Below are 27,284 nucleotides of genomic sequence, written 5' to 3' on the forward strand. Positions count from 1 at the left end.
GGAATTTCAACATCAGCAAGAAGTCCACCCCGGACAAATGTAGTGGGTTTGCTGTGTGAAGATTCACAAAAACCTATTCCCTTATGATCACCAAAAGGTTTTCCAATCGAAAGTACTTCATCCAATTTCTCTTTTCCTTTTCGAAGTCTATCATTCTCTTGTTTCAGCTGGACATTTTCAACCTTTAATCTATCAAGTTCAGTTGATCTCTCACGAACATCCTTCTTGAAAATTTCAATTTCATCATCCAACTTTTCTTTTCCTTTTCGAAGACAATCATTCTCATCTTTTAGCCTCAGATTTTCATTCCTCAAAGCATCTGATTCAGTTGATTTAACAGCAACATCCTTCTTCAAAACTTCGATCTCATCTTCTAATTTATCATTCTGAGCTTCTAATCGATAGATGGTATCAAGTAGCTCTTTGTTCTTCACCACAGATTTCTTTTGCTCTAACACCATCTCCTCATAGGCTTCAATCAACTCATCAGCATCAAGTTCTATGGATTCCTCTAAAACTTTATCAGTAGAAGCACCATCATCTTTAATAGCTTCAGATTCATCGGCCATGAAAGCAACAACTTCATCATCTTCAGCTTGTTCCTCGACACAGACAGTTTCCTCTTCATCATTGTCACTCCATGTGGCTTGGTATGCTTTCTTCTCTTTTTTCTTCACCGTTGGACATTCAGATTTAATGTGACCAACTCCTCCACATCCATAGCAGGTAGACTCTTTAACTGATTCAAGCAACTTCTTCTTGAATCCACCATCGAACTTCTCTTTTGGCTTGCTGTAATTTGATGGTTTCTGTTTAGAGTATTTCCGTTGTAAGCTAGACGTACTCACACCCTGATAACTGCCACGGTTCTGAAGCTTCCCATATTTCATCTTTGTTGCACGTTTTTCACTAATCATCCTTGAAAGTTTTCGACTCAGAAATGCCATTTCCTCAGCAGATTCGATCAGCTCCACGTCCTCCACACTTAAGGCCACGCTTTTTGGAGTTTCATCTTCAAGATAATTCATTTCATAGCTCACCAATGTACCATATAATTCATCCAACGTCATATTTTTCAACTTTGGTGGTTCATCGAGCATAATCACCTTTGGCCTGAAATTTTTTGTAAGACTTTTAAGCATCTTCCTCACCAGCCTCTTTTCTTCAAAGTACATTCCAAGAGCTTCTGCTTGATTGACAACATCCATAAAGCGATTATAGTAAACAGCGATTGTTTCGTCTTCATTCATCTTCATTCCTTCGAACAATGTCTACACATGATCTAGTTTAGATTCTCGTACTTGCGCTGAACCTTCAAATGCATTTTCCAAAATGTCCCAAGCTTCCTTGACAATTTTGCAATTTGATATAAGCTTCGCTTGAGTTTCATCCACAGCATTAAAAATCGAAAATAGGGCCTTCGAGTTTGCTATTCCAACAGCTTTTTTTCATTCAACGTCCATTCTCTCTTCGGTTTCTTCACAAGAGTAGTAACACCATCTTCATCTTGAATGGTTTTCATAGGATGAGACCATGCACACTCAACAGCATCAGAAACGTCTTCACCTTGAAGCATCAGAAAGGCTTCCATTTTGTTCTTCCAACTTTGGTAATTTGTCCCATCAAACAATGGAGGTCTTGATGTTGAACGTCCTTCCTTACTCATGTCTGCAACCGTGACCAGATCTACTCAACGAATTAGAGAACACTGCTCTGATACCAGATGTTGGGAAAGTGATTTATCGAACAAAACAAATTCGAACACTTTAAAGGGCCAACTCCCGAAGCGTGGGCGGTTCATAGTTATAACTACGTTTCAACAACGAAAAACAATGCAGAACATAAAACAGCAATATGACAAGGTGTTTGTTGACCCGGTTCGATTATCAACCAATCTACATCCGGGGGATACCAATCCAGGAGGAATTCCACTAACCAGTGCTGATTAAGGACACAAACAACCACAACTCATTCAACTCTAATGCTAGTCATGGTTAACCCAGGAAAATACCTCCTAAGGTTCTCGTTGCTACAACCTCGTACTAACAACGACCATACAACAGAGAATTCCAGAGCTTGATCATTCCCTTCGGTTGGAACTCCATTAATTCCGAACACCTTCGACCTCTACGGCGAATTTTTCTGTCAAAAACTTCATTCAAAACTAAGGAGAATCGATATGGATAGATGGATAAGAGCTTCACTCAATATTCTTCTCTCTAAAGTATGATCTCCAAATCACACATTACCATTCTTCAACCCTATCCGGTTGAGTAAATCACTCACATTCCTGGAATAAAAGATTCCACACTAATTTTCCTTTGCACCGTAATGGAATGAGTGAGTTTCCATATTTTGAGCTTTCCTCAAATATGTCTTTTGTCTTTTGGAAAGTCTTTGCTGCAGAAATTAAGACACCATTAGTTCATATGCCAAAATAACTTAGGGAATTTTCATTCACATTTGTCATTTGAAATAATTGAGATAATATAATAAAGTTAATAAATCTAACCTGATTCTATTTGCGTAGTCGATTCTGGTCTACAATTTAATTGAGATATTGTTTTATTCAAGTCTTTGACGCAACCCCTCCTAAGAAAATTGTTAGGATTTTTGTGCGTTACTTTAAAAATGAGATAGGAGAAGTAAGGGTTGTTGCGCCTAGACTTGGATCACAACTTTAATATTCATCCCTTATTATTAATTGACATCATCATCCAATTAATAAGTTATCAGATTTCTGCAAATAGAAGATCCGCAACTACTAAATACATTTAAGTCCAGTAAATGTACAGATAACTTAATACAGACTTAATGTGATTGATAGCCTAAATAGTTACATTTAACTCACAATTAGATTTTTAATCCAACATTGCACGCCCAAATTAAGAAAAACATAAATAAATTTCAAATCAAAGAAACAAACACTCCCTCTGTTTCTTCTTTGTTCAATTCACATGGATTTCAACATATCGTTGGCGACGGCCTTCTTCCATACAGATTGAGGTATGAGCAGCTTTATCTTCCGACAGCCTGCTCCGATGAATGATAGTAGGCGGCGTCCGGTGGTTCTAACTCCGGTAAACAACCGTCACAATTTCGAAAAGATCCAGCGGACAACTTGAATGAACACTCGCACAATCTCCTACCAACCGTTCGACAGCGTCTTCTTCCCGAACAACGCTGTCTTCAATCTTCCGTGGCCGATTCCTTCAAAGTAACACCGAACAGCCACAGCTCCGTCTACCTAAAAAATAAAAATAAAAAATTCTTTTGGAAAAATAAAATCAAATCGAAGGTAAGGCTTTTGGATTTATATGAAGAAAACGAGAAACCAGAGAAAAAAAAAGTACCGAAAATACAACGTTTAATGTAAGAAAGAAACTAGAAAGGGAAGAAAGGTAGTAAAATAATGATGACTTGTGAATCCCAACCTCTTATATTATCGGAGGATAGAAATAAGGCTTTCTGCTAATATATTGTCCTAAATTGTAAAAATAAAAAAATAAAAAAATCTAAAAATGATAATTTGACATTCATATTGGGTAAATTTTACAATTTTTCCTTAGTTTTTATAGCTCATTAAGAATAATTTTATCATATGAAATCTTTTGTCACACTATTTGACATGAATATATCTATTGATTATATATATATGTGACTAAAATAAGACAAATTTGCTATGGAAGTATTTAATGGCTAATTTGTTTGAATATTTTTCATGGAAAAAAAAAATTATTTCTATTTTTTCTGTGAAAATAATTATTAAAAAATATATTTTCAATTTTTTATTTTATTAGGTGAAAATTTTCTTATATAGTTATTTTATTGAAAATTTTCATGGCAATACAAATATTTTCTTGCCGTAGTTATATTTTAAATAAAAAAAATATATTTGATATGATCCTTAAAAAATAATATTAAATGATAAAAATAATAAATAAATAAATAATACAAATCAACAAGTTCTTAGACTTTGTATTTTTAATAAAAATTCTCTAACACATTTTCTCCAAACAATTAATATGTTAACACATTCTTTATTTTTATATCATAAAACAAACACACCTTTAATACTTGATGAATTTTATATATTGATATAATAATACTCCATTTGTCTAGCTCTAAAGTTTATATTTATTTTTTGCATGCAGATTACGAAATATTACTATACTAAAATAGGTGGATAAATATAATGATGTAAAGACCATATTGTCCTTACTTTTAGATATATATGTATAATAAAGTGGGGTAAGATGATAAATAAGTCTTAAAAAATAGTATTAGTAGTTAGTGGTAGGGATGAGCATTCGGATTTTTGGCAAAAATCAATCCGAAATAACCTAAATTTGAAAACCCAAAATCCGAACTAAAAAATTCGAACCGAACCGAAAAATCCGAAATTCTTTATTTTTTATTATTTTTTAAAATTTATATATTATTTCATATTTTTATGATTGTTTTATATTATTAAATATATATTAATACTCCATCCGTCCCAATACAATAGTCATATTTACCATTTTTATCCGTTCCAAAACAATAGTCTTATTTCCATAAATAACCATATCACTATAAAACTATTTTTACTTTTTTTTTTAATTATTACACAATTGCTACTACTTTTTACACTAATATACTCACAGAGGCAAAAAAGTCTTTTACCCGTACTTTTTACCCACTACCAATATATAATATCAATATTACTTAAAAAATCCCGTGCCAAACACAACCCACACTATAGTTTTGGGACGGAGGGAGTAAATTTTTAATCCAAATATTATATTTTTATTAAAATATTAAAAATATTTAATAATAAAATATATTAAAATATTATACTTAAGATTTCGGATTGGTTCAAATTTTTAGTATCCCGATCCGAAAATTCAAAATTTACAAAATATTCAATCCAAATCAATCCAAAAATCCGATCCAAATTTTAAATTTCAGTTTGATTTATATCGGATTTTCGGATTTCGGATATTTTGCTCACCCCTAGTTAGTGGTAAGATCACAATTACTAAAAAAGGTAAATGTAAACTTTTGAATTTGACTGACGAAAATAGAAATTTGTAAATGTTAGAAGTAGATGAAAAAAATATTTCATATTTAATACTATCTCCGTCCCACATACGGTGTTATAGACTTATAGTTAATATAGACACAAAAATTAAAAAAATATATAATTAGTAAATAATTAAAAATATATTAGTAAAACTAATCATAATACAATACAAATAATTAGATATTAAAATTAAAATAACTAATTAATATAATTAAGATTAAAAAAATAAATCAGATTATTTAAACTGAATAACATTTTAACAAAAAAAAAAAGTAATAATTAAAAAAATAATAGTAATAAAGATTAATATACATGAACGCATATACATGGCAACATGAAAACAAGATATATGATTGGAGGGAGTAATAATTAAAATAAATACTACTTTTTCCGACTGAATTCAAAGTACTATTTTTATTATTTTTGTTTATCCAACTTTAAAATATTTTTTTTATTTAAAAAAAAAATAATCATACACTAATATTAAAATATCCTTAATTTTTACTTAAATTATAAATATACTATTATATATAATTAGTTTATATATAAAGTTAAATGACAAAAACATTCAAAACTCTTACACATTTCCACCGCTAATAAAATAATATTATTTTTTAATCGAGTACATAATCTAAATGACCCTTTAATTTGAAGATTAATACTCCATATGTGATCATTTCATTCGAATAAATGTATAGCTTGTTAATGAACGAAGTAGATGAAGGAAAATGCCAATCAAGTTGTACTTATTACATGCAACTTTACTAATTCTCCAACTGACAAGACTTTGAACGCACTATTCAGTAACCCTGTGTTCGTTTGGTAGATTTTGACGGATTTTCTATTATTTATCAAAATTTTTTTTTTTTCAAAAATATCCAATCAAATATCTATTTTTTATTTTTTATATTATATTAAAAATTAATTTTACATTCGAAATATCACATTAATACCTATTTATATCACATAATATAACTATTTCAATTCAAAATATTTTACTATTCAAATCTCAACTCAAAATTGAAACCCCCAAATATATTACTATGCTAGAAATTATTTTTGGCGAAATATGAGATAGGACGAAGTCTGAAAACACAAATCAAATAGGATATGAAATCAAATTCGAGCATCGCGATGACACGCGATTTTTTTTAAGCGAATTCGGTCCTCCACCGATCGCTTCTTAAGATAGAACGAATTCTTAACGGAATAACAGATTTTGCAAACCAAACTACAAAACTTTTGGAAAAAAATTTGCAGAGAATTTTCCTTATGAATTTGAAGAGAGAATTTTTTAAAAATGATTTTCCGTCTTCATCAAAGGGATTACTTTGTATTTAATCACATGAGAAAATTACTTTATCTGATTATTTATGTATTTATTTCAAGTCAAAATAAATTAATCAACATTTTTAAAAAATAAATACATATTGTGGATTTTTTCTTTTGTTTATTACATATTTCCAAAAATATTTATTATATTTTAAAAAATACTTATTTATTTTTTTCACAAAACATTTGAAATAACAAAATAAATATTGTTGTAATACTTTAACAATTCATAATAATTAATAACAAAACTTCTGTACGCACAAATAAAATAACTAAACATTTTAAAAATAAATTAAATAATATCTTTATTTATCATTCACGGATAAACACATAATATCAAATAAGCTAATCGTGTCAGCGAACATGTAACAATTAATTATATTAGCTAACATCTAATTATTGTACCAAAAACGTATTTTTTTGGATAATTGTTTTATTATAATTTTCTTAACATTTTTGAATTAATTGTTTTTTATATAAAAAACAATTTGAATTCTTTTTAGTTTTTTGTTATGCCATGAGTACCATGATTAATGACTTTTGGATGACTTTTCGTATTATTTGTTAATAGTAATGATAAAATGTTCATGACAACTTTTTTTAAGTTTGACAATAAAATACACTTTTTATTACAATAATTTTGTAACCAGTAATATCCTTTATAACAGAGAAATGGTTATGGTCACAAAATTGTTGGAAGTTACCAGGAATTTGATCCTAAGCCCAGCATCTACCGTGTTTTCATAATTGAGATAAAAATAAAGCAAAATAAATCTAACCTTATTCCATTAGTATAGTCGAATTCGGATCTGCAAACGATGGAGGGTTTTGTGTTCTTCAAGCCTATGGCGCAACCCTTCCTGAGAAAACCGCTAGGGTTTCTGCCGTTACTCCCACGATGAGATATGGAACGTAATGGATATTGCGTCTAGACCTGGGATCACAACCCTATTTATATCCCTTTGTATTAATTGGCCTCATCACCCAATTAATAAGTTATCGGGTTTCTGTACATTGGAGGCCGGCACTTACTAAACACATTTAAGCCCAATAAATTAATAGATTACTTAATATAGACTTAATCTGACTGATAGCCCAAATAGTTACATTTAACTCATAATTGGATTTTTAATCCAACAATCTCCCACTTGGGTAAATGTACACTGAATAATCTTATGAGCTCATGAATGTTTTGCTATCAGATCCTTAATGTATATTACCAATTTTATCTATAAGTCACGTCAATGCGGATCAAAGCGGCCGTCACTGCATTTATTGCAATAGGACCGATCAGTTGTCACAACACTAATATAACCTTATGTTCGATCAAGTGCAGATGCACAACATGGAAATTTCACTTAATGTGATCTTAACATGCCTATTTCCAACTGATCCACCTTAAATTTAATTCAAAACAACTAAATACTGAATTAAAACTGAACATTGCACACTGAATATTGAACATTGAATACTGAACTGTGCAGTGTAAACCAAAGTAACTTTAATAGTATTTGAACACTACTAATTAGCTCCCACTAAACCGAAGTATCGAAATATGGTTTCACTATCAAACGAGCAATATGCTAATTATAGAACTTATGTGGAAACCCTTTACTAATTAAGCGGATCCATAATCGTGGAAGTTATATGAATATGTTCAATAACTAATTCATGATATGAAGTCAGACTATTAAGTAAATGGTGATTATGATTATCAAATGATGCACTAGTTCCAATCGATTTTGAATTCTGAAAGAGACAAAACTTTATATTCGAATGAACAATAATAACTGGATTTGTTCAAAATAGAGATCGAAATTAAATATTGATTGAAGATGGTACCATAAAAAATGTCTCATCCAAATTCAAATAGTAACGAGTACTCAATAATAATTTAAACTTGTCAATGGCTTCAACTTGAACTTTCTTGTCATCACCCATATAGATGTATCTTTCAACATCAATTGATTTCGACAAGAAAATAATCTTGCATAGACATACTGATGTGTGTTGTTACACCAAAATCCACCCCCAGATGTGTCTATGAACTGAAATTAAATTAATTTCAAGAGCAAGACTAATAGGACAAACATGTCATCCGAAATGTCTAACTTAAGTGCCATCAATTTAGTAGCAATAGTAGACATGTTCATGATGTACTCCCTTATGTTATGTTTGTCGTTATACTTTATGGTAATGAGACTCTTAAGAAGAGTACGCATTTCTGCCTTATCGCTTTTGGTAAAGCTTTTCTTAATTTCGCCAAGGAATCCATATCATCATATATTGTACTCCTAAAATTCATGGAGTGCTTTTCTTAATGATAATTAGACTTAGGCGTTGGACCTATCCCACTTCTCAAACAACTGTCCTTCATGAGCAGTGTTTTTCGCCGTATGAGTGAGTTGGTCTATTATTAATGTCAAGTCATGATTCATGCAACCAAATGAATCATAATGAAGCTCAATAATAATGCATTCTCATCCCAAGACACTAAGTGCAACATCAATGATCAATCTTTGGATCAATAACATTGATTGCTAGCAGTCATCTTGTTGCAATAATCATATACGGACAATAAGTAATGTCAAACAACAACCAATCTTTGGACTGATGTACTATTCACATAAGTTAAATCCATATAATCATCCCATACATACTATTGCAGATGCATATTTCATTCTGTCAATTATCAACTGCCTTTGGGCCGAAGAATAATCACATGAATTAAAATACACATGAACACTTACGTTATCAAGAAAAAATCTTATATAAGAGAGGTTACTTGGGCAACGTCAAATACTTGACCTTCACCGTCAAAACGCAGCATGCATTATTAATGAACTTATAATTTTCTTAAACTAAATTATAATCAGAATCATGTTCAATATATACGGGTCTGATTCCATAGAAAATAAAGAATGCTTATTAGCAACTGAATGCACATGTCTATAAGCTACTGAATGTTTCGTATGTGAATTTATGAAAGAAATTAGCAATCTTATCACAAGTTATCGAGTAACATCAACAAATGTCGTTGAAAAAATTACTGACTCACTAGTGATAAACTTATTTTGACAATCGAATGTTGATAATACAGTAGTGTGTCAAACAACACCTTATCTTTTGACGGATCTATTATTCACACACAAATAACTAAATTATCATCACCACATTCAATATAATTAAATATGCATGTAACTGCTTAATGGTTGATTTGCCTTTGGGTCAAGGAGCCTTGTAAGTCACAAACACAACTTTCTAATACACAAAATAAACTGATTTACACAAGAAAGACTGCTTTGGCAACATAACTGTTTCAACACATTCATAAAATTTATTATATTATATTTATTGCTAATTAAATTCACCTTAAAGAAATTGATATGTATATCTTATGAAAGCCATAATAACATCAATTAATTTCTGGACTTATTAAAATAATCAAGTAGTCCAAGAAAGACTAAATGCAACGGAATTACATAGACAAAAATATACCACCCAAAGAGATTAACGCATGCTGTCAAAAATACATGTTGATGTAATCCGAATTTAATTGGACTATCAAACGAATCATAATGAATATTCGATTTTATAAAATCAACACTAATGAATAAATAAATATATTATGCGCATATTAAATTTAATTGCAGATACATTAACATGCACAAATTAATTGATAAATTATGTAATCATCAAATGAATGTCAATCTCAACTAAAATGATTGATTAAATAACTAAATTAATCTAATCATAATACCAAAAACGGGAACAAATAATCAAGTTCTTGATGATGGTTCTTTCCAATGAATTTTGCATCAGATTAATTCATGAATAAAAATTGACAACACAATGCATTAATTAATTTATTTTGTTGAAAGAAATAAATAAACAAATATACGCCGGACTAACACAATTGCCAATGAAATTATTTTTTTTCTGATTTCCATCCAAATATTCAAAGGCAGGTCAAGATTTTCAACACGGCGTCATTTATAATGCATAATACTGAATGTTGTATTATAGTTATATGCTCTATAATTAGCATACCAATCCTTCTAATTTAATTTTACAACAATATATATGTGTTGATTTCACACGGATATACTCGTATACATGGATAAGAATGAAATTTAACATTCTTATTATTCACAAAATTAACAATAAAATAAATAAATGTAAACAAAAAATCTACAATGATGCAGATCTAATTTTGTAATTTCAATTAAACTTTAATATCCAATTTGATCAAATAATCAGTTTAATCAAGTCAGTATACCCAAATGTCCAAGTATAAATAACCCGACTAATTAATTGATCAATGCACATATATATAAATATACATCCTTATATACAGTGTGGTCGTTCACAAATCACTATGCAAATTCAATATCATTTAATTTTGAGATTGCTACTTCACACCAGCACAAGAAACATACCACTGATATATACAATGGCTAAATAATGAATGCCTTTAATAATCAATCACGCATATTTGATGTATCGGTTCAATACTTGATGTATCGGTTCAATTAAAATTAAATATAATTGATCTAACCAAACCAAATATCCCAATAATTCAATACGGAAAGACTCTGATACCAATTGTTGGAACTTACCAGGAATTTAACCCTAAGCCCAGGATCTACCGTATAGTCATAATTGAGATAAAAATAAAGCAAAATAAATCTAACCTTATTCCATTAGTATAGTCGAATTCGGATCTGCAAACAATAGAGAGTTTTGTGTTCTTCAAACCTATGGCGCAACCCCTCCTGAGAAAACCGCTAGGGTTTCTGCCGTTACTCCCATGATGAGATATGAAAATATTGCATCTAGACCTGGGATCATAACCCTATTTATATTCCTTTGTATTAATTGGTCTCATCACCAAATTAATAAGTTATCGGGTTTCTGTATATTGGAGGCCCGCACTTACTAAACACATTTAAGCCTAATAAATTAATAGATCACTTAATATAGGCTTAATCTGACTGATAGCCCAAATAGTTACATTTAACTCACAATTGATTTTTAATCCAACAAAAATTGCTACAAATGATTATAATAAGCGGAACAAATATATTTACGACAATATTTTGTCAAAACTGTATTTGTTATGAACAAATTAGTGAAACAAATAAAAATAAATAAAAGTTGACCAAATCTAAAAAAAAACTTCATGATATTGTCGTAACTGAAACTATCTTTTGCTACGGATCTATTGTTGCGGCTATAAAACTCCTATAAAATGGCAGTTTTTTCAGCTTATAAGCAGAAAAAATAAATCATTGTTGTCTATATATTATCATTTTAAATAAATTTAAAGAATATTTTGATGAGAATGTTACTTTATTGTATGATTACTAGAATATAGTAAAAATAGATAGACAATTTACATATGTTTTTTTATAAGTTTAGTGCATTTTAGTGAAATCAATTAGACCACTTCATATATGAAGGTTTGTTGCTTTAAATTCATATAAATAGAGAAATATGACAGATATAAAGCTATTAGCGCTCCACTTTTATATTTGAAACACATTTATTAAAAATAAAAATTAAAATTAAGAAGATGTGCTTATTTAAATTGAATTTGAATGATTGAATAGTAAAATTAAGAGGAATACATATCACATGCCCAACAAAATAAGGTTGAAGGTGAATTCACAATAGCTTTCTCAATAAAGTAGGAAGGATGAGAAAGAAGGCATAAACTTCAATAATTAAGGTAAAATGCAAATGAATGTCTATTCTCAAAGAACCACACAATCAATATATTACATATTTATTCAAACAAAATGTATACATATTATTGGGTTCCCGTTTGTGAATAAATATATTAATAATACGTTTTCTTAATAGTTTGAACTTTTAGGTGAGACGATCATTTTGCGCATATATTTAATATTTTACAAAACTATGTCCACCTAATAAGTGTTAAATCCGAAAAGAAGTGCAAATGTTAATTCGAAGAATAGACTAAGTTCATACATGAGACACTTAAATTTGGCGGGGCCCATTGCAAGAAAAATATATATCTTAACTGGATAAAGCATAACAAAGATCATGCAAGCACTCACTGAAATAATGGTACAGATTCATGCTTACAAATAAATTTTTAACTTACATACGATTAGCTACGCATTGGTTTTTTCCTTTTCTTAATAAAAGAACTAAAGGCAATATCTCTAAGACATCAACAATATGAAGCCCTAAGCTATTTAGTCCAAATATCATTGATCTAAGCTAATTTAAAATCAAGTAAGATGGTGAAGCCTGCTACATGAAATGGAAAGTCGGGAGACCGTCAGCATCCATTCAAATGAGGCTTGTAATCGATGAAGAGATATCTGTCGGGAGAAGTATCCGCTCAATCGGGAGAGAAACCGCTGCAGTCGCTAAGGCATCTGCAACGCGGTTCCCTTCTCTATATATATATGAGATATCCACCAAGTCATGTCCCTAAGCCGTAACTGAATACACGTAAGACATCGTTGGAGAGTCCAGTAGCTCGTCTCGGAGGAGATCAGGGAGATGCATGCTATCGAATCTGTCTCAATCCATAGTGGCATCAATCCTCGATCAATCACTATCCCTACTCCAGTCTGAATCGCCGTTAGCTCTTCTAAAGTTTTCGTCACCTGTAGAATCGGAGTCTGAAACGCAATGAGAACTGCTCCTGCCGAATCTCGAATAATAGTTTCCGCTCCTGCTGCCCCGGGATTGCCAAGCGAAGCACCATCTGTGTTAAGCTTGAACCATTCCGGAGATGGTGCCTCCCATTGCACCATAATCGGAGGCCGAGGGATCGGAGGGGGGTATCAAAATCCAAGTTCATCTGCTATAGGAAAATCGCCCACCCAATTTCGATGTAATAGAATCCTTGCACGCCAAAGAGTCTGCAAGTGTCAATGAATCCACCAGATGATCCTCTCGGAAGATACGCGAAGCCCCTTGTGCTTCTCATCTTTCCGAGCAATCCAAATGAACCATAGTATCAACAACGGAACATACGCTCTAATACTCTGAGAATGTGCCGAAGAAAGCTGCCACGAAGACACAAATAGATGCAACGTATGTGTCTCCAGCAAGGATATCCTAAAAGGCACCGCAAAATGCTCCTACACTCGCCAAGCAACCACCGAACTAATAAAAAGATGCGAGATAGTCTCGACCTCCATGTGACAACAGTGGCATCGTAAGACAATCGAAATGCCATAATGCTGGATAATCTCATATGTCGGTATCCGTCGCCGAAACAATCTCCATAGAAAGACTGACATCGTCGGAGTAAGGATACGTGACCACAATATCCCCGACAGTCAACTCCGTACCCCCATATTACGGAAAAGCTCCCAAGCTGAGGATGTAGTAAATGTACCCGGATGACGATTAGCTATGCATTGGTTACTTGATATATCCATTAGGATCATTATATTATACTCTCTCCGTCATTCAAATGTATGCTTATTTTCTTTTTTGGGTTGTTATTAAAAAAATATTGTCGTTTTCTTTTTAAGTAAAAAATTATTACACTTTTGTATTTTTTTTTATTATAAAAGGAACTTAAAGAAAGGGTTAAATCTTGTACTTTCTTGAATTTTAGCAGACACCCCTATAGATAGCTTAATCATCATTTTGGGTGATATAGTGTTCAACGCCTTTAAGGTTTTGTTGAAGTTTCGACTAGTAGCAAAATGCGAACGACCAAATCTTTGTCGAACATTACCATATCGATCATTGTGTCCTGCAATGATCAAGAATGTTGCCACCATTTCTTCTACAGATATGTATCTGGTATCTTCCAAATAAGTTTTCTCTCTGATGATAGTGCATAACTTTAGAAATGCATCTGGATACATTCTATACAACTGTCGAAAACTTTGTGGATCTCCTTCAATCATATCACGTAAAAAATAGTATCCATTTTTTCTAATTGATCGTCGTTTTAAATTAGCTCCAATATGCTGAGGTGTCATAGAAATTTTTCCTAATAAAATAATCACTGCCTTAATTGCCAACATTAGAAGCCTTACATTTTCATAAAGCTCCATCTCCAAATCCGTTCAATTTCTTCTTCCAGTATTTCACGAATTTCCATGCTTTATATAAAAATAGATAGTAAATCAAATTAATTAATCCACATAATATAATTTAAACAAATATATCTTTTTAAAGCAAATTTAGAAATTCTTACATTCAAGTGCATACAATTTTAAAAAATATATAACTTAAATAATAACAAAAATATTGAGTTTATTAATTTCAAATATGGGCACAAAATAAAGTCTTAAAAAGAATCTCAACATAATAGTGATTAAAAAAAAAAAATTGTAACAAAATTCCAACAAAATATAGCATATTATCTAGTATATTATTTAAATAATCACTGCTCTCTAATCTTGTAAGCTATCCAATTAGCTCTTTCTTCGATAGTCATCTTTAAAAATCCGTCTTTTTTTGACTTGGTGTCAAGCAAGTCAAATGCCTTCAGACGAATGTCTTCGTCCAAATTTGGGATCTCTTTGATAGCATCCCAAGTTGTATATGTTATTTCTCTTTCTCTTTTCTCTAGTATAGTATCTATTTTCTCTAAAAGATGATGAACTTCTTCAAAAGTGCTTGTTAGTTTTTTAATCTCTCCCATGAGCTCTTTCTAAAGAATATTTTCAGTGGAACTAGAATTTGCTTCACATTGAACTCTACTTCTTTTGGGCTGACTTCTTTTTTTATTTGAAACTTCACGCACTTCAGGTAACTCTGAACATGGTGCAGAACCATATGATTGATCATTTTCAGATAGTCCTACAAATATCTCATTTTCAGCATCATAACTCAAATCTTCTATGCGTACATTTCTATTTTCATCATCTCCTAATGTCCTTGCATCAGTAGCACTACCCAATCCAATAGAGTTGTTTCCAACAACAACACCATTTCCTACCGCAATAGCCAAGTCCTCATAATCAGAACATTCTCCATAGCACAAGCACGCATCTTTTGAGTGAGCCTAGCACAAATAATATATATATATATATTTACTCACTATATTATCAAAATAAATTAATGCTATAATATTATTATAATATGATGTTTAAAAAGCTTACCTCTAAGTACGCATCCCATACTTTCATCTGAGGCTGTAAACTTTTTAATAGTTTTATCGTACCCAAAACCAGAGCTAAACTACATGAGATTTGAATAGGAAATCCAACGATTTTTAAACCATTTAAGACGGCTTTGGTAATTGCTATACGCTTTATTACACCGAAGTCTTTCATCAAGAATATGAAGTATTTTTTCTTCCACTGTTGCTTTGAAAAAAACACCATTATTATCACACCATCCCCGAGTCGCAGCATCAACCATGGGTTCTAACAATAAATCGCTTTGTTCCATAGTTCACTATTCGTATGGTGTTTTTTTTTTTTTTAAGTCTTGCTGCGAATCCTCCATAATAGTATACTATATTAACGATACAAAATAGCCTATTAAGATATATACATAAATAATTTAACACTTTAATTTTTTTTTTTAATATAAAATATATAACTAAACACATTGCATATAAATAATTAAGTAATTAAATAAAAAAATAGATATCTTTCTTTTTATATTTTCTACATAATAGGCCACGAAAAAAAATATAGTAAATATTGTAACAATGTTGAATTGGATACGACATAAGATATTTTACAAACATAAAGCATATAATTAACAAATTATAAAATATAAAAAAAGATTAATATGTGCAGTAAATACAAATGAAATTGATCAATAATATGAAATCAAAATCAATTTAAAAAGTAAAAATATCTAAATCTTACAGGAACCGTAAAGGAATGTGAAAGAACGAAAAAAGTCGATGCAGCAATCGACGCCAAATCAGTGCAATCGGACAAAGATAAGAGAATACAAAAAATTGCACAAAAGCAATGATAGCAGAAGCAACTCAGACGGCGGCCGTGACTTTTAGGTTTGTAAACATATTTATATTATATATAATATAGCCCATAGTATTATATTCTATAATTATATTATAGAATATTATATATTATTAATAACGTATAATAATTATAGAATAATAATATTTTTATATATTAATATTTTAATATTTATAATTTTAATTATATTACTATTTATTATATTAATTTGTTTTAGTTTATTAGAATTTTAATATAATTTTTTAAATGTGTATATGTATTATTAATGTAACAAATAATGTAAACTGGCAATGAGATATAATGGATATGAAAAAAAGTAATATCTCATTGTCAAGTGATTTTGGTTCAAATCTTTTCCATATTTTTTTAATTAAAATTATTTACATATTTTTGTATGCAACCAAAAATAAGAAGTAATAAATTAAAATTTTCAATTAAAAATATATATTTTCGAAAAATTTGGTATAATTTGCTATTATATTATATTTTTTAAAACTGTTATATTTTTCACTAATATATTTTGAAATTATTATTATTTTATTTAAATATTACATAAATACTATCATAATATTTATCACTTATAATAATAATAATAATAATAATAATATATTTTTAAGAATCCATCAAAATCTATCATGATTAGGTGAGATTTTGTACTATACAATTTTTTCATAACTTTCATCTAAAATCCAATAAAATCCATAGACTTTAAAAGTATATGGATTGTTGAATACCTTCGGATTTTAAAAGACTTTTAAAAATTTAGATTGAATACCGTCTAAATTTTAAAAGACTTTTAAAAGTCTCAATTAAATACTCCAAATTTTAAAAAACTTTTAAAAATCTGGATTGAATACACCCGGATTTTAAAAATTCAATAGAATCCTACAAAATCAAGAATGAATACACCCCCCTTAGTTCAAACTTTTGTTTGTATTTTGGTTGATTTTTTCTTTAATAAAATCAAGTCTATTCCACGATTATTTCGTTACAAAATCGAGAGAAATTCTAGTTGAGCGTAAAAAAAAATGCATGTCTTAACGCAGCAATAGTAAAACCTAAAAGAAACTATTGTCACTTTCTTCGGTAAATAATGTGTAATAGAATGTACCTGGATGTCTTAAACAGACGAGCGTAGCAGATTCGATCATTCGGGCACAAAATATGCGTGGAAGAGAGGCTGGAGCATTTCATCCTCCCATTGCAACATACTCCACCACCAATGACTTCCTCTGATCTCCTTCAAACTGCCTTGTCCGCTTCTCGAATCAAATGGCAGCCGTTGTAGTCTGCGACATGATAGCACATGCATCTCAACGAGCGATGGAAACGACAAAGGATGCGGATACACACTTTGGAGGCATGGCACATTGATCAAACGTATTCTTTTAAGCCGGGAAAAAATGCTCGATTCTGCTTCAAGCCCTGTACTTTGATTACGACGACCACTCACAACTTCGACCATTGACGCACAGTGAGCCACGTCAAGAAGTTCGAGCATTGGATCATACGTTAGCCATGTCAGGTCCAACAACTCGTCGCAATAAGCAACGTATACGCTACTGAGGCTACGGAAACTTCCCCGAGATATGAATTGATCGGGTGCACGAGAAATTCCAGCTGCATGGCTACGCTCGAATTCCAAATGAATTATCAACTGCTTCATTTCACAGTAATAAATATCAAGCCTCTGAAGATGTCGCATTCTTTCGATGGATGAAGATGAAAACTCGAGCCGCGTCAATCCCTCGCATCGCTCGAGGCAAAGAGAACTTAAGCAGTTCAGGATCTTGTATGAATTCTTAAGCTTTTCGATTGAGTATCGATCGAATAGCGTGATCGATATATCGTTAATGTCTCGAAAGCCTTCCAATAATTCTAACAACTCTCTCCTACCGCTGCTTAAAATGTTATTTTCCACATCCTTATACGATGCAGAGTTATTTCCAAACAGTCGCAGTACACGCAACATGGAAAAGCTCGATATCACCTGCCGAGGAATCGTTTCCATCCTGTATGTAGAATTCAGCAGCAAGTATTTCATTTTTGTCAAGTTCTTGAGCTCCACCGGCAATTCCCTGATTCGGGTGTGTGATAAGTTGAGAAACTGAAGTTGTACCAACTCACCGATGCCGGATGGCAACTCCGCTAGATGAGCGTTACGCGATAAGTCTAAAACCTTTAGGAAAGCCATGAACTGCAAGAATTGAGAAGGGAAGACTCTCACCGCAGTGTCTCTCGCGACGAAAGTTAAAGCATTTGGCCAAGATCGAACTTCTGGAACAGTTCTAAAGCTACTTCCCCACAACGACACCCTTTCAGCCTCCACCCTCGAAGAAAGTAATTGTGTTTCAAGCACATCGACGTGATCGATCACCAAATATCTATTCACGCTTGTTTTGGATCCACCGGAAATCCATAAAGCCATGTCGTGAATAACATCATGCATTTTGACATACTCTTCGGACTCTCCGTCTTCCAGAAGGCTCGCGGCTTTAAGGCTTTTGATAATATCTTGTCCTTGATCAAAAGCTTCGTGCACATCATCAAATTGATCTAGAAACCCCTCTCCGACCCAGAGGGCCAAGAGGTCATTGACCAAAATTTCATGGTCTTCCGGATATATGCAGCAATAAGCAAAACATGATCTGATGGTGTCGTTGCGTAAGCTGTCGTAGCTAAACTTTAGAATACGAAACACGTCATCTTCCATGCCTGTGATCTCAGAGGGATCCTTTCTTAGCTTCGTAACTGCTCTGTCCCAGTCATGGAGATCCCTTTTTCCAGACATGGCTCGCCCCACAGTGATTATAGCAAGCGGCAAACCTTTACATTCATTCGCAAGAATTTCGGCGCGCTTTGGTATGATCGGATGAGCATTCAGAGTGGTCGTCCCGACTTTCTTCTTGAACAGAGCCAATGCTTTATCCTTTGTCAAACATTCGATTTTGATCTGCTTATCTGATTCCATATACCCGCAAACATCCTCAAACCGAGTCGTGAAAACCACTTTAGAAATTCTTCGATTGTCGGGAGCGGGGACACCGACCTTCACAAGATCCACTCGCCTCCATAAGTCGTCTAACATGAGCACAAATTTCTTAACATTCAAAATCTTGAAGATCTGCACTGCTTTTTCATCCTCGCCTTTGTTCTTCCATACATTCTCTGGAAGCTTAAGCTGTTCGCAAATGGCATCCTGAATTCTTTCGACGCTCGAATGTTTTGACACTACGACCCAAATCACTTGATCGAACCCATAGTTTTCCTCCAAAAAACTGTTGTTGATCATCTTCAGAAGCGTAGTCTTTCCCACGCCTCCCATCCCATGTATTCCGATAACCTTCACCTCGCTATCTTCAATCCATCTTTTCACTTGTTCGAGCACCGAATCCAATCCAATGGAATCCTCTGAAGGTCTCTCATCGACCACACCACGCGGCATCGCCTCTGCTACAGATTCAAAGTTCCCTTCAATCCTTAGCTCCTCCACAGCTTTGAGCTCCACCCTAACTTCCTTGCCGAGCTTGTATCTCGACCAACAGCCAAAACAGCTCAAACAGCCACTCCTCATTCCACTCGACTTTTCAAGAACTTCCCCGACACTTTTGTTCGCGGATTCGACCTTGCACAACCAGCCATCGACTTGCTTATTGGGCACCATCTGCCTCTCCTCTTCAAGTGCTACTATTCTCTTCACATCCTCAAATACATTGTTCAATTGCTCCAGTGCATTTTCTAATGCTTTTGCATCATTTTGCAAGTTTAGGATTGTGTTTGCTTTCTTCGACATGCAATCACACAAGCAGATAAAAATTTCCAAAATAGGGCCAATGAACTCCATGAATATCATCCACAGTTGAATTTCACAACCACTCGAACAATCTTAAGCTCCAATTATCACACACAACAATCATAAATCAGAGTTAGAGAGAAACAGAAAGAAGTTTCACCGAAAATTGAAAAATCCAATTAAGTTAATTCCCTCAGAAACCCAATTGTTAACACCTTAGACTGAATCCAGCAATTTCAGATAAATTAGTTGCGTAGCTAACCAAATATATCGAGCTCTACTCAGAAATGACCAGATTAAGAAGAAATTTAACACCTAAAATATGTAGTACCAATGCCGATGCATACAGTCAAACCTCAGATCCAGTTTGGTCTAGTTGTCGTATGAGCAGAATTCCACCGTCTTCATAAAAGCATAATTATAACGAAAAGATATGAAGAATGAACTAGCTTTGAATTAATGGAGAAGGAGAAGCTCTGGAAACATCACCTGCACGGCTTCATACTTCACATAGTTCCTTCGGCCATTTTAGAGAAGAATTACTCGTCAGAAGTGTTATTATACTGTACCATGATTGTTCAATCCACCTACCATTATAAAAACAAGTAATTTTATCATTTATAAAACTGCCTCCATCCTCCGTCATTTAACGTCACATTTTTCTTATTTTAATTAACATTAAAAATATTTATATATATATATATTTTTATAAATATTATTTTATTAGTATTATAACATACTAACAAAAATATACTATATTTTGATATAATAATTAATATTAAAAAATCAAAATTAAAAAGAAAATAAATAAATAAAACCTTAAAATCGAACAGAAATAATATATTATACATAATGCAATTCAGTGCTTTCATCCGAGGAGGACGTAGTAAAATGTTATTATTATTATTATTATTATTATTATTATTATTATTATTTTGATAACTTGAAAATCATGTAAATTAGGTCGGACAAGGAAGTCACACCACCATACTACTCTTTATCGGGCATATTATTTTTTTACATTATACTAGTAAGGAGTATGTACTTCGTATTTATAAAGGATAAATTATAGATTTAGTCTCAAAAATTTGAAAGCAAATTTAAAAAATAGTTTCCGATCTAATTCAAAATTCGAAACTATTTTCTGAAGCTAAAATATAATTTTTCTGATAGTGAAATAATTATTGATAGTATAAAGAAAAAATATTATTTTAATATTATATTTATATTTTAAAAAATATGAATTAATTATTTCAAAAGAATTTTATTTTAATTAATTGATTAATCGTAGCATTTCAAATTTTAAAGAGATACCAATTTTTATTTATTTTTTAATTAATTGAATAACAATTTCAAATATAATAGGGTATTAAATTTTTTAATGGTAATATACTTTTTAAATTATAAACATTTTGTGTTTGTATACTATTATGAAAAATTCTCCATTTGTCGTCTCTGGGCAATTTTTTTAGACTTTTATGACAAAATTCAGTTTTCATTCGAAATCCACCTAACTTTGAGGACAGTTTTGACTTCCGAAAAGTTTTTGGTCAATAATAAAAGATCCTTAAAAGTAACATTGGAAATTTAATCGATGATCCTACAGTCATAAATTTATCCCCATATTATTCACATAAATTAAATAAATTTCATATATATAAATTATATATATATATTTGACTAGGCATTATAATTCTCCCGTTCTCATAATTTTGAAGTTTTATTATTATATTTTTAATATTGACTTTGGATAATTATTAGAATTTGCTAATAAGACTAGGATTATCTATATATATATACTTCAGTTTTAATTATATAAATAATCTGGTTTAAAACTTTTGATTTTATTTTTAAAAATGCGTATTCTTTTTATAAATACTCATATATTTTCTTTGATTCTTCACTAGAATATAAAGAAGAAAAAAAATATAAGAAGAATACACTGATCGGAAGAAGGATATGGAAAAATTGTCTCATCAAACTCAAATTTTCAGGGAGTATTCATGTTTGGTTGTTCTTTCAATCCAACGGTGAGTTTTGCAATCAGTGTTTGTAGTTTGACCAAAATTTTACAGACTTTGACAGATTTGTATTGTATCTTTTTCATATTTTATTTGCCAATATAATTTATTATAGTTGTTCACATTCTTGCAAGATGATTGTATTTTTTTTATAAATATATACAATGAAATTTTTATAGTAAAATTCTTTATTTAATTTTAAAAATTTTAAACTTGATTATGCATAAATTAATTATTATTATATTGATTGTGTTATTCTTATTGTTATGCATTCTTTTTATTTTTACAAATTAATTCCAATATTTATACCGCGAATGCAGAAAAAATAAGAAACGAAAAATCGAAAAAAGAAGAAGCAAAAAAGAATACAATGTATGTATTTTTTATTTGTTATTTTATTTTACTCATCAATTTTTTCATTTTAATTGTATATATATTTTTTCAAATTGATTTGAAAGAATATTTAGAAAATCAATATATACATGCTTGTAATCATGATATAAAAATTTTATTTTTATCATAGTAGTTCTATTCTTATTGTCTATATATCATTAATTTATCTATTACATTGTTATTATTTTCTATAAATTATTTTTTTTAAAAAAAAGTATTGTTTACATGGTATTTTTCAAATTGATTTATTTCGAATAATATTATATATATATGAACGGTAAATATTATTTATAAAAAAAAAACTATTAAATTAATATATAATTTAATTTAAAAATAACTTATGTATAATACAAATTACATGTTAGTAATATAAATATATATTGAGCCCCTTATTTGTATTGAGTCGTGGGCGGACCTGGACCCTGACCCAGGCCGCCTTGAACCTAGCTATGTAAAATACAAAAGCTCTTAACTAAAGAACAAACAAGACTTGTTTCATTGCCAATAATAATCAAACAGAGCTAACAAACCTATAGAGTCAAATCCGATGATTCATATTCTCAACTCTACATTATTTGAAAGATCACATAAATAAGTTTTTGGAAACATACGGGATGTTCAACAATTATTAGGGTTTTGGTCTGTTGGCTCCTCATTTCCACCTCTTCCACCACCTGATCCATTTTGTTCCGGCAATGCTGAAGAACTTGAACTGCGATTTTGGAGCTCTCTGCGCCGAGCTCTAAGCTGATCCTGCATGTTCTGTAACTCTTCTATCCATTCTATGGTTTCCTCGTCAGTTAGACTCGAAATAGGTATTTGCTCCAACAAGCGAATCCTTTGAACCACCTCAAACTCTTCCAACGGATCTTGTTGTTCGCGTGAATTTTGTTGCGTATCCTGCATCTCATTTATGTTATCAGTAAGGCTACTCATCTGAGCCCTTGTGTCGGCTTCTACGGCACGTTCATAAATGCTCGGTGGTTGGGAAAATGAGTATGGCGGGCTTGCCGGAGTGTACAATGTTACATCAATCTCAAGCATGCCGTTGGTGTATCCGTGGCTTGCTTGTCCGCGCGAATTGTTGTCTCGATTTTCAATTGGAAAAATCAAGAGACCTTCTTGATCCCCTATCAGCCTGATGATTTCATATACAAACTTTTGAGTATTAATGAATATAATTAAAGGTGTAAATGTGAAAACTATGAAATTTAGTATATGCTTCTAGAGAAATAATGGTTGAATTGAAGAAATCAGATTAACAATAGAATATGAATTTTGGAATGAGTATTATGAGAAGGAATGTATCATTTTGTTATTAAATACTTAGATTATTGGAGATATATAGATACACTCATTTTAAGGTTACTATTAATATCAAATTTATAGTCAAAAGAAAATAAGTAGGGTGATGAAGGGGGATAATCAATATAGCACTGATTAGCTAGCCCCATTCACCAAATAAAAACACACTAGATAACATATTAACATACATCAGACAATATGACAATATAATATGTGTTATGTGAACTATTATCATGTATGTATTGTATTTATATTATATTAATTTATACTTTATTTTATCAATTTATATTCCATGTGCTAAGCACTATATCCACTCAGGAAAGAGACTAGCTCAACCCTAGAATAAGACACTTCCAATTGGCGGGACTCACGATTTATAATTAGCAAAGTAACAATAGTCTATTGAAAATTATTTAGTAAAAAATGTCATTTTTTAATGTGTGCTTTTGTAATTTTATTTTCATATTTTGGTTGAATGGGGGGTGTTTTGCATAAAAAAAAAAAATAAAAAAATAAAAAAAAAATAAAAAAATCATCGTTTCGGATATATGATATTTTTTAGAGAAAATAAAATAATGAGAACACACCAAAACACAACCCAAGAAAAAAAAAATAGAAAATAAAATAATGAAAACACACCAAAATACAAAATGGTTCGATGAAAATCTCTAAATTTAAAATCTATACAAACAGAGCATAAAAAAGGCGAATTAATGACTCCTTTCCGAGAATGAAAATCTGAAAATTTATTAAAACAAATCATTATACTAAAATACTTATTGAAATATACAATGAAAAATCTTTCTTCTTTTTTCATAATCATACAACACTTATTTTACAAATGAATTTAGTACTGTATAATCACCAGATTGCATTCTACTAAAATTATTAGAATTATAATGTCGACATGATAACAAAGACCGAGAGAGGAAAGAACAAATTAAAATCAATAGTGAACAAATAATTACTTAAACTCACCCGTGATGACGAAGCCAGAAAAACATTATAATTCCCAGCACAATGTGAAGGAAGTTGTTTTCCAAAAAGTTGTTTTGAGGATCCATAACTCAAATAAACGTACAATCGGTGATTTGAAAAATGCTTGCCGACAGAAAATCTACTTTGAATTCTTATATTGCTTGATATATGACAGAAGAAAACCTCGTTTTATAGGCAGCATTCGTTATTTATTTCGTAAGTAAAATAATGTTGTGCTCATATATATAGTAAGTATTATAAATGATTGTCGTAAAGCGGGATTCACTTACTATAAATATTTTCAATAAATATACGATGCTGACGCATACTTTGAAAATGTGTTGTTTAAAATAATATTAAGATAAGTAATAATATGGAGAAAATACATTGTTTGTTCTTCCAAAAAATATTTTTTCGATATAATTCTTAATATATATAATGTATATATTATTATCTCAAAAAAATTAATATTCAATATAAAATTATATTTTTATATTATCTACACAATTTCCTATAACTCATATAAAACAATATATATATATATATATACTTCAAACCAAAATATTAAAAAAGTAGTTGTTGATTAATGAATTGAAATCTTACTTTAATTTTAAGTTATAGAAGGGAAATGAGATACGAAATGTTTTTGCAATGTAAATGAAATCAGTTGAAGGATTCTAAAGGATTTACACTATTCATACAATTTTTTTCTCCAAAAAAAAAAAAATCAAATCAAACATTTATTTTTATTTTTTTTATATTATTCTAAAAATCAAGTTTACATTCAAAATATCACATCAATACTTATTTATATCACATCATAAAATTATTCAAACTCAAAATTTTTACTAAAGCCCCACACAAGCATACCCAAATGTATTAATTGGTATTGATGAAATATTGTAACAAATCTTATAATAAACCTTTTAAAATTAAATAATGTGAATATCTCAAATCTTATTTATTATATTATTGAATATTAGATATTGTTCTTTTGGAATATGGTTTTTATTTTATTACTATGAAATTTTACGTAAAAATAAATTATTTTTTCTTACAAAAATAACATTCAAATTATTATTCAAACCAAAATTAAAAATCCATTTTAAAAATCAAACTCCAATACAACACACCCAAATATTGTAAAATTATTATACATCTTATAGTAAAAGAAGTGTACATTTGGTCCCAATATATACATTGTTGAGCAACATTAGTCCCAAGGTAATATTTGAAGAAATTGGTTCCAAATCCATAGATATTGTACCAAATTCATTCCCCTTTCCAAAATGTGATAGCTTTTGCTTATGTATTTGTTATAAAGTTATTATGGGATGCAAACTCAATCCTTTTTTTTCATATTTTTTATTTTTGTTCCTCTTATATAATTTCGTTTTCGTTTTTTATTCTTTTAAAAAATAATTATATACTTTAATCAAATTTTATATTTCATAATTTATAATTTTTTAATTTAAATTAAATTAATTAATTATCCTAATTTATAATTATTTGTGTTATACAATAGTTATTTTTACTAATACACTTTTAATTATTTATTAGTTATAACTTTGTCTAAATTCTCGTATCTATATGAAGCTAGATAACTAATGTGAGAATTCTACTAATAGGAGACATTTTGAAAATTTTCAAAAACAAACATTTACAGATTCGACCAAATAATAATGTTATATTAGTGTTGAGTTACCACTACAAAAAAATAATATATTTGTAACGGAATTCCGTCCCTAAAGTTCACGTAGCTAATGTAATTCCATTACTAATTCCGTCTCTAATGTCATTAGTAACGGAAAAAGTAGATTTAGAGACAAAAAAGTTTTGTTACAAAAATGATTTTTTCTTGTAGTGTACACCAACCAAACCACCATGTATATTCTAATTGTTGTAATATTATTATAGGATTAGTCAAGAGAAATATTAATTATTTCTACCGCTAACCACTATTTTATATATTGTACAAAGAATAATATATGGATAAAAGTATTATACTATAGATATATAATATATATATGTAAGCTACTGTGTATAAATATAAATATATACGAGTAGATAGTGTGTGCGTGTGTAATTATATATATATAATATTTATTATGTGTGAAGATGTTTGTGGAAAGTGGGGGGAGGAAATGCAGTAATATAGACAAAGTAAAAATGAGATGTGTTTTGATTTCATTCATTCCACCGGTATTTATATATGAGAGTACCCCACAACGAAGTAATTGAAAGCATACATAGCAGTTACGTAGCACATCATGTGTGCTACATGTACAACACTCCATCTTGGATGCTTTTATATGAAGAATGTGCCTCGTTAAAACCTTATTAGGACAAAAACCCTGTGGGCCAAAAAATCCTAGTGAAGGAAAAAGAGTACAACATTTTTGTATTAATTTGCTCCCCCTAATATGAGCATTATTTGAGATCCCTTAATC

General features: G+C 30.5%; 2 protein-coding genes across 2 annotated transcripts; both read right to left on the minus strand.

Annotated features, from left to right (window-relative positions):
- Positions 1-14,798: 14,798 nt before the first annotated feature.
- Positions 14,799-15,729, minus strand: LOC127241842 (uncharacterized). The gene is made up of 2 exons (XM_051261065.1): positions 15,508-15,729; positions 14,799-15,410 (listed from the first exon to the last, which is right to left on the minus strand). The coding sequence occupies exons 1-2, from the start codon at positions 15,679-15,681 to the stop codon at positions 15,057-15,059; spliced, it is 528 nt and encodes a 175-aa protein (XP_051117022.1). The 5' UTR covers positions 15,682-15,729; the 3' UTR covers positions 14,799-15,056.
- A 1,365-nt stretch (positions 15,730-17,094) lies between these two features.
- LOC127241795 (probable disease resistance protein At5g63020) lies at positions 17,095-20,701 on the minus strand. The gene is made up of 2 exons (XM_051261012.1): positions 20,627-20,701; positions 17,095-20,539 (listed from the first exon to the last, which is right to left on the minus strand). The coding sequence occupies exon 2, from the start codon at positions 20,195-20,197 to the stop codon at positions 17,492-17,494; it is 2,706 nt and encodes a 901-aa protein (XP_051116969.1). The 5' UTR covers positions 20,198-20,539; positions 20,627-20,701; the 3' UTR covers positions 17,095-17,491.
- Between the last annotated feature and the right edge of the window lie 6,583 nt (positions 20,702-27,284).

This window comes from Andrographis paniculata, unplaced genomic scaffold (genome assembly GCF_009805555.1).
Source record: "Andrographis paniculata isolate CXL003 unplaced genomic scaffold, ASM980555v1 Contig83END, whole genome shotgun sequence".
In the NCBI taxonomy this organism is placed as follows: Eukaryota; Viridiplantae; Streptophyta; class Magnoliopsida; order Lamiales; family Acanthaceae; genus Andrographis; species Andrographis paniculata.

Coding starts and splice junctions, on each gene's coding strand:
- LOC127241795 (XM_051261012.1), bottom strand. CDS start 20,197: ATGATATTCATGGAGTTCATTGGCCCTATTTTGGAAATTTTTATCTGC.
- LOC127241842 (XM_051261065.1), bottom strand. CDS start 15,681: ATGAAAGACTTCGGTGTAATAAAGCGTATAGCAATTACCAAAGCCGTC. Junction 15,411..15,507: donor TATGGGATGCGTACTTAGAG/GTAAGCTTTTTA, acceptor TATTTGTGCTAG/GCTCACTCAAAAGATGCGTG.